This window comes from Schistocerca serialis, chromosome 2 (genome assembly GCF_023864345.2).
Source record: "Schistocerca serialis cubense isolate TAMUIC-IGC-003099 chromosome 2, iqSchSeri2.2, whole genome shotgun sequence".
Lineage (NCBI taxonomy): Eukaryota > Metazoa > Arthropoda > Insecta > Orthoptera > Acrididae > Schistocerca > Schistocerca serialis.
This window is the reverse complement of record NC_064639.1, coordinates 681542066-681555274: the sequence shown is the minus strand read 5'-3', so window position 1 is coordinate 681555274 and position 13209 is coordinate 681542066. Positions and strand designations below refer to the sequence as shown.

General features: G+C 38.7%; 1 protein-coding gene across 1 annotated transcript in view; it reads right to left on the bottom strand.

The window, feature by feature from the left end:
* The window catches only part of LOC126457798 (DNA topoisomerase 3-alpha), a 197141-nt gene that overhangs the window by 54723 nt on the left and 129209 nt on the right, over positions 1–13209 (bottom strand). The window contains exon 13 of the mRNA XM_050094395.1: positions 10645–10789. Coding sequence (XP_049950352.1) covers positions 10645–10789 — 145 coding nt within the window. The remainder of the gene's footprint in view (positions 1–10644; positions 10790–13209) is intronic.

Genomic DNA, 13209 nt, shown 5'->3' with positions numbered 1-13209 from the left:
GAAGAATGAGCTCGAACAAGGATTAAAATGGTTAAATTGGAAAAAAGTATAAAAATAGCTAAGCTTGAAAATATATTAATCCTTACATTGACAACAAAACAGAAAGGGATACAGACTTCACAGATTATTTACTGATCATATACTGCACCTATACTGCAAATAAAAGATGGAAGCTAATTATCACATGGAAATTACCTCTCTGTCTGCTGCAGGGCAGGATTAATCTTCCCTGTTCAAGTTGCCTTATGGTCTTATTGACTCCACTGCACAGGTTATAGTCACAAAAAGCACACAAAGTAAGAAAAGACTCTATCCTTGGATAAGCACTACTTCTTTCAATGTCAAATGTCTTACATCTCAGGAGTACTGAACCCACACAAGCCTGGAGAGAAGGACAGTATGTGTGTTCTCCTGCCACAGTGAATGCAGAACATTTTGGATTACTTGAAAATTGCATTTCTTTCTCCTGAAGAACACATTTCTTACACAAGTTACGAAGGAGAGGTAAACTATCCCTAATACAAAGATTCATTAGTTACATTATCTTTAGCAGCTATGCACGAACTTAACATCACACAAAGTTTTAGGAACTTTAATGACTTAAAAAAAAAACCTTTTTTTTTAGATAATTGTCTTGAACAGCCAAACTCTTTACAGATTATACTTAAGCAAGTAAAATGTTTTATGATTCCAGAATTTATGTTTGTTTTATGTTTATTCGATGACACACAAAATTAAACTGTAATAATAATGTGTAGTCCACAGAACAAAGAGAGGGCAGGCACTGAACCAAATGAAAATATGGAGAGGTTTTCAATGTGTAAAATATGCTTTAGACTGAGTGTGTCACTGCAGACACTTCACTGAGGCACACTCTTCTGCATAACAACATTCCCAGAAAAGTACTTCCAAATTAGCCGTAACAGTAAGGATCAGAAAGAATAAAACAATAAAACTCTCCACAATACAAAGTTGGTTTGAACACCAATTCTTTATGAGGCAGGTCCTATTGGTTGTGGCATTCCCTTACCTTCCTCCAACCTTCAAACTGATTCATCTAGCCAGTTGTAGGCAGACAACAGTTTAACACGGACTCCAAACAATAATGCTACTCAGCATTTTCCACAATCCCAAATCACTGCTGTAAATCAAAGTAGTGTGAAGTGACAGAAAAATCATTGGATTGACCAAGAATTGAAATCTGGATCTTTGGAGTTGTGTTCCGATGCACACACTATACGCCACACTAGGAAAAATAAATGTAATAAAATGGGTAGGAAACCATGTGAAGTAGGGTAGATGGGGGAAAAGTCCTCTCTGGGGTAAAAACCCACACCTAGCTTTTGAATTGACTGCAATCGATTCAGGAGTCGACCACCAGGTGGCTTGTTTGTCTTATTGTAGCTCACTGTTTCATGAAGGTTCATCCCGGGAGATCGTTCCAGAGGTGAGAACATGAGATAGGTCCATTTTTTACTACTTATATACAACTTTTATGATGCTTTACTTGAATACTATGTAAGACAGGATTTGAAAAGATGATTAAATGAATTACTGGATTGCACAACTTTGTTTAAGCTCCACTTTCAAATGGAAATAATTGCTCCAACTGGTCCCCAAAATCAGACATGGTGCATTTGTCAGAAAATGAGAAATGAGGCAAATCCTTGCAGGTATTTGGGATAAATCCCCACAGATCCAACAATGTGATGACAATTCTTCAATGAAAACCATGTAAAGATGACATTCAACACACACTGTGTGGTGATATCATACTTGAAGGTATAATATTGCTGTCTAAAATAAAGATTTAGGGGGAATGTCCTGGCAAAGCATAGAAATCTGTGCTTCTAACATTGACACCCAATAAATAACAAATGGAAGAAGAATACATGGGAAAATAAAAGCTTGCTATTAGGGAAGAAAGATCTAGTATGGACCAAACAGCCAGAATCTTCGGAATCAGATTCATACTTCTCACATCATGATATCAGCTCAGCTATAAATAAAGAACAACAAGAACAACAACCACCGCCTCGGACTTCAAGAAAGAATCAGATTTCCCTATCACACACTGACTTCATTTGGGAAAAATATAGGGAAAAACCAAAAACTCATTCCAGCTCTTTCTGGCCAAGATAGTTTCAATATACCAAGAACAAGGCTAAGAAGGTGTATTTCACAAACAACTTCCAGGAGCCTATAAATTTACTGAGTCACAGGAAGAGTCTTTCATTACCATCGACAATATGATAATGAAACTATCGAAAGGCACAGTGATGAGCACAGCATGGTTCCTTAATGCAATAACTTTTTCAGAGGACGTAACAAAGTACAATGTTTACTAGTTACCTAGAAAGCTCAGCCTCAGCCAACTGAAATCTTTCTGGTTGCCCTACTAACACTCCTTTCATGGAGAAGAAAGAGGGGCTTAATTTCAACTGGAATAGGGTTCCAACACCTACCAGGGAATTTTTTTTTAACTCACTGGAACAAGTTGGCACCAGAGATTAAAGTAGTGCACATGTATTAAATCACACTGTTTATGTACTACAATTTGTTACTGCACCATCCTGGCGAACATGATAATGGATAGACATGTGATGTGTGGGCAATGGCACTGGGCAAGGTAGTGTGTGTGTGTGTGTGTGTGTGTGTGTGTGTGTGTGTGTGTGTACCATCCATTCAGTCAGTATACCCAATATAAGTCGAGCTATGTTCTGAACTTGTGATTGGTACATATCAGTAACCTTCATGTTTATTGTGTTTTGTTTATGACTGCCAGCAAACTCTCGTTTTATATGTGTCAAAGAGAAATAAATAATATAAAGAATGTTTGAATGTGGGTGTCTGTAGAATGTGCTTTCATGAAATCTTTCTTCTGTGTCACAATTTATGCCACAGCTGCTGATCAAATGCACACACGGGCTAAGATTGGTAGCCTTCTGAGCTGATACATAAACATCCTTCTCCTCACATCCCTTTGCCGATGGCACTCAACATATTTTCCTCTTTCCCTGCCCCACACCACTGTTAGAATATAGGTCAACTTTCAAAAACCAAACTTGTGATTTTTATATTTTATTGCAAGGGGTGGGGGATCATACGGTTGAAGAGGCGCATTCTGGCACCAGAAATTTTAGAAACTTAGCAGTGGAAGAAAGTACTCTTTTTGTAGAGGTATTTTTAATCATTATGTTCAAATTTATGAGTTATTTAAGTTCAACATAGTATTGGGTAACTTTGATAAAATACAACAATGTTACAAATGTTACTTCAAGTGTCCTTATTATGCACACATCCTTTTTTATCCAATTTTATCTCAAATGGGGCAAAGACCCACAATGTGGGACTTTACCCCATTTTGTGGGGTAAAATTCATCTCTCTTTTAATAAATTGCAAATCCAATCCATGACTTCAATTTGAAATTGTGGGAAAATCTACCTATCATTGACCACAATATCAGAAAAACTGAAAATTGCAGAACTTTACACCCAGCTACCCTACTTTATTTGCTGGACAGAAAATCACAAATCATGCCGTAACAGTGTGTAAAAAGACCATTGCACTGTTACGGGTATGATTAATACATCAGCGGGTAACATGTAGCCTGACACGTTATTCCACCAAAGGCCAGTTTCAAATCAGGGATTAAAATCAAAATATCACAAGAGTTTTGCAATACCACACGACACAAAACCAGATAGCAGCTGTGACAAGCTTGGACTTCTTCTGCACCTGCAATTCATTACAGAACGTGTACATACAAATAAAGGAGTGTTTTGAGAGTAATTTTGAACCATATGAGATTAGAATACAACACTGATTATTTCAGTAATTCTTTTGGTATCCATAACGCTACGACAATGCTGGCAGCCAGCAAACTGGTTATGGCAGCCACCAACAGGGTGAACCCATGCCATGTGTATTTGAAAGAGCCTCTGCTGTCCGAGGCAACAAAGTAAGGTGGCTGCCAATTCAGTTCACTTGTCTATTTGATCAGTTCACTTGTCTATTTGACAGTTTCGAAGCCAGACCCACTGATATTCCACCACACACAGACAATTGCTTGTTGAGGGGTCTCTCTCTCTCTCTCTCTCTCTCTCTCTCTCTCTCTCTCTCTGTTTGCTCTCTTGAAATATTATGTGTGCTGTTGACATTTCTGGTTTGTGCACAGTTTCAGTTGGTTTAGTTCTGCAGATATTAGAATCTCTCTCTGTTGACCATTTGGTACGGTCCGGGCAGTGTGCGGCATTATTCTGCGAATTTTTACTTTTAAACCTATACCCCAGAAATGTGTTGTAAAAGTAGTGACAACCCTGTCTTGCTCACAATGGTTGTTTTGTACCATCACTGAGAACTGATTTATGGAATAATGGCAGCAAATGCTGCAAATACAACAGTAGCAGCAGCAGCAGCTGCAGCAACTATAGCAACATGCTGTGCTTCTGCAGGTTTTGACATCTTGAGAGCGACTGCAGCAACAGGTTCCACCTTCCCTAGCTCCGTCTGGCTTTTGGGCCGTTTGATGTATGTTCGGAGAAGTGGGACAACCAGCTGAACCTTTTCTTGCTCTACTCCAAGGAAAGAAAAGTTAGTGACCCTGTAAATATTAATGCCCTCATCCTTTCTTCTTATTACTTATAAACCTGGTGCAAAAGCTTTATTTGCACATGGACTCCACTTCATTGAAAATTGAGTTGCGTATGGCACTGACTGCATACTTTGAGCATAAATTGCATGCTGTGGCCACACGCCTCAAGTTAAATCAGTGACAACCGCACATTAATGAATTGTACATGGAATGGCTTGCAGAGTTACTTGGTGTGTCTAGAGATTGTAAGTTTGACTGTAATCAGCATTGTGTGTCCTACGTGGATTCCATTACCTGTGATGTAAGTATCCGAATAGCTAGAAATAAGTCATTTCAAGCAAAGGCCTCAGAGCCACCTCTCCCATCTCCAGCTGATGTGGCACAGTTGTGTGAGCTCTGTCTGTGCTGGCCCATGAAGCCTTTGCCAATGAGCACCACTTAGCAGAAGTGGACTATTGTTGTTTTTCCTGTAGTATGTTGTCAGTAGACACAGCAGGATCTCGTTCCCTAGAGGCCGATGATCCCAGACCACCCTTGAGGGTCACAAAGCAGTCTTGGCACCACTCCATTAAGTAACTTAATAAATAAGGTAGATACTAGGAATCAGTTTTTACCGTCGTCCAACCAACCTTCACACAAAAGGCGAAGTGGTCATCACAATTTCTGGTCCAGAACGGTAGACAGTAAAGGCTGTCCTCCTGCAGCATCAGGTAGTTCTTTAGATTGTAGGGCTTGCTCCAGTTGCTACACCCAACATAAGTGGCAGAGGAAATGTTTGCATTTCAATAAAGTTTGTTTCAAGTGCAACTGCAGGGACAAAATTGCCGCTGTCTGTGTTCCACAGTTAACATTTTCAATGTCGACCAGCTAACTGTTAACACAGTCCCCAAGCCAAGCGCCTTCCATGCCAAGCTCATGTATCTGGCAAGTGGCTCATAAGCTTGTGCCACAATTGTCTATTTTTGGATGCTCAGTTGAGTTTCAACTCTATACTGGGGATACGGCCTCAATGATTAGTTTAGCTACATACCATGAGCTGGGTACTTCCCTGTTACAAATAGTCAACAGAACAGTGATCTCCTGTAGTTGACAACAAATTTCGTTGAGGAGTCTTGCTTGTGGTGGCATAATATATGAATGTGGAACGCCAAACAACATTATTAGTGGACAATTCTGCTTCCTTGTCAAATATTCTTGGGTTGGACACTTTTACAGCATTTGATTTCCAAGTTATTGACAACATTAATTTGGCGTCACCAGTAATTCTTTTCACAACCTTGAGTCGCTCTTGCAGTCCATAAACTGTTGTCTGAGCCAACACTGGGTAAAGCAAGAGATTTTCTGGGGCGTATTCAGTTTAAGCCTTCTGCAAACCCCCAAGTTTTGCCATACTTGCCATTTGCTACTAAACAAGTAGTTAAAGCAGAATTACAAAGACTACAGGAATTAGGGATTATTTCACCTGTAGTGTGTCAGTGGGCAATGTAGTTTAATACTTAGACCTGGGCACTTTCGCCATTATGTGCCCATTTTAAGGGGGCAGGGATTTGATATCTGCACTTGCCAATAATGTCCGGCAACAATGGCTGTGGAACCTACGATGTTGCTAACTAACTAACTCGTTACAATGGCTGCTAAGAGAGTACACCGGCAGTGTGTGCATTGCAAAGAATTTCTGTTGTCTGAGGCAGCAAGGTAAGATTGCCACTGACTCAAATTGCTTATGTGTTTGCTAGTTTAGAAGCCACACCTGCTGATATTCCACCACAGACAGATGGTTGTATGGTTGCTTGTTTAGGTCCTTCTTCCCCCCCCCCCCCCCTCCCCCCCCCCCCCCAGTTCTATTGACATATTACGTATGCTGTTGGCATCGTACAGTTTTGACAGACTTAGTTCTTCTGATGTTAGAATTCTCTACTTTTAAACCTGTACCTAGGGAATGACTTGTAAAAATTGTATGGAAGGATTCTTTTCTCTAATGTTAACCACAGATACTAAATAACATTCAAGTAGGATGTTTTCTGGTGGCTAAGGAGATGATATAACTGCATGATGTGAATGGTAGCCAATACCCTTGTTACACAGATGCATTAGGCATTACAGAATGTCCATATAATCCTTATATATAAATCAGTATTGCTACGTAACAATAGGACTAACAGAAGAGGAGGGAACTGTGGTTCGTACCATACTAGAACTACCTGTGCAGGAAATAAACACTTCACCACATAAAAATTACCCCTGAAGTGTTCTTCACAAGTAAACTTGACCTGTTATTGGAAATAAGACAGAGGACACATCATCAGACCACTTTATTCTGTTCTCATCACAAGTCCATAATCATGACATAATTTTAACTTGCTAATTCATTGTTTGTCATGATCAGAGGTGTGGATATTGTCACCTAACTGGAGACATCAGGCTCTGCAGTTCCTGAACACTATGACTGCAGAAACAGTTAGTTTGAGACACTAACAGGCTACTGTCACCATTTGTGCCACACTAACTCAATGTCTATTTAAATTAAGGCTTTTAACGTTGATCATTATAATCACTAGGCATTGATTTTCATACACTGCTAATGTTATTTGATTATGTGTAAACACAAATCATATACGCAATCACCACAATGGGCACCTTTGCTTTTGACGTACTAAACAAACTAGTAAACTTCCGTACTCTTGCAGTATCAACCAAAAATTCAAAAGGCCCTTCTCAAAAGTGCAGAGGTCTGTCATTGCACACTGACATATATTACAGAGATAAATATATTATGCAATGGATACCATAATTAAGACTAGCTTCCATTACTGTAATGTTCCATCTGGAACATACAGATCTCCTCTATTCGATAACCATCCTCAAATACATTCATATCAACTGATCAACCTCGTAAAACATTTTTCTGGAGATGGGCTGGAGTAATTCATATGAACTGGGCTTTGTAGTAGGTGGCAGATGGGAATCCAATTGAAACTCTTTGGTACATGTGAAGCAGAGGTGCAGGAAGCAATGGCAGAACTGTAGGGATGGAGAGAAGGGAGGACATAGAAGGAGATTACTAAATCAGTGTGGAAGAGGGTAAGGGATCCATAATGAGGGATGGGTGCAATAATAAAAGTGACTAACACGAAAAATAAGAGTGTGATACACAGTCTGGTGCAAGCCTTTTAATTTGGCACCACTTCAGTAGCTGGAGTGCTAATTTAGCCCCTGCTTTTACTCACGCAGTTTTTCATTTGGCATAACAAGACTCAGTGGATCTTATTCCAACCTTTCCACCCCAAAAAGATCTGTGTTAGTTACTGAGTGTTGCTACATGTTTTTCTCAGCAGTAGATCAAGAGCACTAAGCATCAGACTGCAGAGGTGGTCTGCATAAAAATATAACTAGTATAAGGGACAGGGAGACGTATGAAGTTGCTGGAAGTGGAGGGGGGGGGGGGGGGGGGGATATGTAGGTGAGGATTGAGGCTGCCAGGAAGGAAGTGGGTCCAACGACATACGTTTTGTGAAAACTCGAAGCTAGTACAACTGAACTGGGAACAGGAGGCAAGAGGGAAAGTGTAGTGTAACATATCATTTTGGAGAAGTGATGTGCTACACAAGCATTTCTCAAACCAACAAATGATGATCGACAGTATAAAAAGTTTATTTCTGTAATGAATTAGATAATCTACTGTTTTGATGTACGTTTCCTTTATGAGCATGTATCATGAAATGGATGGACATAGGCTACCTGTAAGCCAGGACAATGATTAATAACATACTACTTTCGCGGTACCTGTTGTTGGGTCAGGTGGTTTATTTCACATTGTCGAGTCCTGCCTTAAAAATATGATGCGCACCATACAGGAAGAATGGGAATGACAATGCCCATAATATCGAGGGGACAAGAGAAAACTTGTTATACATTCACTAATATGTAATCTGTTAAATAAAATAGCCCGTTTTGGACTTAGTCCTTATCAACACAATTGTGATGTTTCAAACAATGGAAACTCCAGATAGGAATATCAACAATGTAGCAAGATATAGATTGATATGTTAAGACATGTTAAGCTGTAGACATGCACAATTAAAAGTACACACAAAGCTTTTGGCCATGGCCTTCATCAGCAAAAGAAGCTGTGACCAAAAGCTCTGTGTACGTGTCTTTTAATTGTGTCTGTCTGCAACTTAATGTGTCTTCTTTGCAGTAAGTAGCAGTCTATCTTTTCCTACATTGTTAGTAGTGATGTTCCAACTGATAAAGCACCTTTGTATCATGTAATGAATGTAAACAAGAGTGCAATATATGGTAGCGCATTTTGTCAGAAACAAGAACCATCAGAACATTGCAAAAGGAAGAGATATTTTCAGTTAGCTAAATGTTCTTGGATCTCTTCTCTCAGTCTTCTGCTTTTAAATAGATGATGAAGTCACAGTACCTGGAAGCTTGTGTAGTATATGATACAGTAGTTGTAGATTGTATCTTGATGGAAACTGGTGCCGCAATACACCACACTAAATGAATTACCAAATTAAAATTTTACATGCATCATATTTTTGTATTCTTATTTGTCACCATCTCTGGCTTTATTTTCTCTTTATGCAATACACATTCAATTGTCAACAATCTGTAATAAATGCTTGAACATATTTGTGTGTAGATGATAAATTTATTGTGGCATAGAATAAAGTATGTAAATAAAAAGGTGTATTTGTAACAAATGACATAACTCCAAGAACCTCCTAAGGAAGTCTGAAGTGCCGTTAACTGCCACATTCAGATTGATTCTTAATACGTGGGACCTACAAGTACAAGGTGAAAAGTTTTTGGTCAAGCAGTGGAAAACTATTGATTTTTATGAAAATAAAAAGTAATAGTCCAAATCACAATTTATTTTTGTTCTACTTGAGATAAGCTTGGCCTGGAAACTTAGTCTGATGGTGTGGGTGTGGTTTCCCCTCCCCCAGTGCTGAATTTTCAAAATTACAAAGAACAACATACAGTAAATGGAGCAAAAACTTGTACGGAAACCAGACTGTGTTGTAAGGGTCAAAGAACATGGAAAGGAGGTAGTAGCTGAGAAGGGAGTGAGACAGTCATACCCTATCCCCATGTTAATTCAGTGTATCCACTGAGAAAGCAGTGAAGGAAACAAAGGAGGAATTCATTAAAAAAATTTGAAGATGCAAAAAATTTAAGGTTTGCTAATGACATCTTAATTCTGATAGAGGGGGCAAAGGAACTGTCACTGCTAGCTTGTACATTTGGCTGTCTGAGTGTGTGCATGACTGTGGTACTCTTAATAGAAAAAAAAGCAAGAACTCAGTAGCTAGTATTAACTGTTTTCTATCGCATGTTTCTGTGTACCACACACTAATCATCTATGGGTGAGAGGATGCCTTTCTCTTATTTTACATACATTTCTGTTCAGAAATTTACATTATTGTTATAAATGAAAAATCAGTTGAACAGAATGGATAGTGTCTTCAAACTTTAGCTGAATCAGGAGATAAAAGTATAACACATACCACATTTTCGTATTTCTATTTCTAGCCAAACAGTAAAGACAAGAAAGTGTGGTATTAAAGAAGAATGGATAGATGAGACAACAAATGAAGAAGTACTGAGTCGAGTGGAGAAAAAAGGGTCTTTAGTGCACAAACTGAGTAAAAGAATGATAGGTTGAAAGAACAAATGAAGAAGCATCAGAGAATAGTTAGTTTGGTATGAGGGAGGAATTTGGGTGATAAAAATTGTAGGAACAAAACAAATGTTGACTACAGTAACCAGGTTCAATTGGAATTAAGTTACAGCAAGTATTCAGTGATGAGGAAACCTGCACAGGACAGATAATGTGGGGAGTGATGCATCTAACCAATCTTCAGACTGAAAATCACAACAGAAACAACAAACATAATTCTGCTCCTTTATATATGCACATGCACTACTTACAGCTTTGACAGTAGGAGTAGAGGTAGTTCAGCCTCTTTTTGTCTTCAATTTTCTGCTTCTGCACACTTTACTATACTGAACTTTATTATGTTACAGCTGCACCTACCACATGCTGTAATGGCTCCAACATCTAACAGCTCTAAGAGCTGCTGATCACAGCCTCCTAAGCAGCCAGTATGTTCAGATCCATAATATGCTCTTGCTCTATCCTGGCTAAACTTGAAGTGCACCAATTTTACATCTGGCCCACACTGAAATATTTTTTAATTACAAATTGGAATAATTAAGATTAGAGAAACAAGAAAACTAAGATAGTAAGAAAGTACACAGAATTTGTCGGATACAACATATATAGCAGACCTGGCCAAACAGCATTTTGCTATATCTCTGACCACACTCCTGCCTCATTCTCTGAGCACAGTGGTGAGTGGGATTGGGGGTCCAAGTGGTAAAGGAAAAGGAAGGCTGCAGCCGGATGATGCTACAGCAAGACTATTGGCTTACCATAGTTTACTAACAATGCCAACTGCGTTAAATTAGATTTGCATTCTACATTAGGAATACTACACTCTTGCCCAAAAAAGTAAAAAGTGGAAAGATCACATAATTCAATACTGAATGGAAATTTCTTTACTTTTCATATAGCTTGAAGGCCATGCAACGTGCTTAATATGCCATCGCACTATTATGTGCTACAAAAACATTCACCGTAAGGCGGCAATTAGGGAAAAAAAGCTGAGTTAAGGGTAAACAGAACAATGACATAATCTTTCATGGTCGACATCACCAATTACTTGAAATCCTTAAATCTTTAATGCAAGAGAAGACTCATTTGGAAACAGATATGGTAGACAAGAGAGACGCTATCAAACAAAAATTAATTCTATGGAAGAAACAGCTTCATGTTGATGACAAGGAACATTTCCCAAAACTCAAGGCAGTCATTTGTGGACCAGACATGATTGACTTCATTTCAGTAATTGACACATTTCACTGAGCTGTCAAAGAGATTCTATGATTTTCTATAACTAAAGACTGATTACGATTTATCTGCCAACCCATTCCCACTTTAGTTATTTAATTGGATAGATAAAAAAACTACTCATCAAGTGGTGGCAGAACACACATAAAAGATTGTTGTAATTTGCAAACTTTCGGAGCCAGTGGCTTTTGCTTCAGGCAGAAGGGTAGAAGGGGGAGGAAAAAGGGTGAAGGAAAAGGACTGGAGAGGTCTAGGAAAAGGGGTAGATTTCGGGAAAGTCACCCAAACCACAGGTCAGGGGAGACTTACCGTATGGGATGATCAGTCTTCCCCTCTCATCCTATGCAGTAAGTCTCCCCTGACCCGCGGTTCTGGGTTACTTTCCCAAAATTTACACCTTTTCCTAGACCTCTCCAGTCCTTTTCCTTCCTCTTCAACCATTCTGCCTGAAGAAGTAGCCACTGGCTCCAAAAGCTTGCAAATTACAACAATCTTTTATGTGTGTGTTCTGCTGCTGCTTAGTGAGTAGATTTTTGATCTATCCAATTAAATAATTTTGTCAATAATTGATTGTTTTCGTTGTCACATTCTCACTTTAAGCTGCTGATGTACTTCCTATAGCCTCCAACTTCAGCTGACAGGTGCATATTTTAGCAGTTGGCTAAATGACCTGTTTTTACAATCCACGAATTTACAAGACTCCTGTAAAATATTACATCAAGAGTAATATCCTCAACTGCACAGAGAAGCTGCTAAAGTCATTTCAATGTATGTGTGCAAACGGTTTTTCCAGTAATGAAACTGACAAAATCCCACTAAAGTTCATGTTTAACAGATTTTAAGGCACTAATAATCAAAATGTGTATAAATGTATAAACATCAAAACTTAATTTTAATTGCCTGTACGTAAAGCTTTTAGTAGTTCTCCTTATTGTATTAGCACTGTGCAATGTATTTATTGAATTAAGTAGGAAAGTTATTGCTTTGGTAGAAAGAAAAAGAAATTGAAATACACACTAGTGATAAAATCCTGCTTATAAAAGTATGCTGCAATATTTGCCTCTTAGAAGTTTTGCAAATATGTCGTCCTATGTTTCCCACGTGGACAGCTTTCAGAATATAGGTGTATTGCTCACACACCTTGCGCTTGCAGAACACAAGCATGCTCTGGGATCTGAGAGTGCAAATATTGGCCAGGCCTGATATACGGACACTGACACACACACACACACACACACACACACACACACACACACACGGCAATCTAGTACAAAAAATAAATAATAATGGAGAGATGAACACTAAAAGACATGTGGTACAGGATATCTCCACTGAATGGAAAAAGAAAAATGGAGACAATTTCACACAGCTATTATGTTTTACTCATTAATCAATCCCTTTCTAGTTTTCTCATTAAACTGGACACTGCTCTTCTTAATTTTTCTCCACAATCTTCTTATAACATATTTTAATATTCTTACAAAAGTGTTCCGCTACTGACCCAAAGTTACCATATAGCTGTCAAAAATTTTTACAGTTACTTCACATTAGTTTGTAGAGGTCAGTAGAGCTTAGGGCTTGACACTGGGTGGAAGTCACTGTTAAGTGATAACACAAGTGAGAAAATGTTTGCTGCATCTTTCATGATGGACTGGAGTGATTATAGAAATTATGTAACTGTCATGAGGT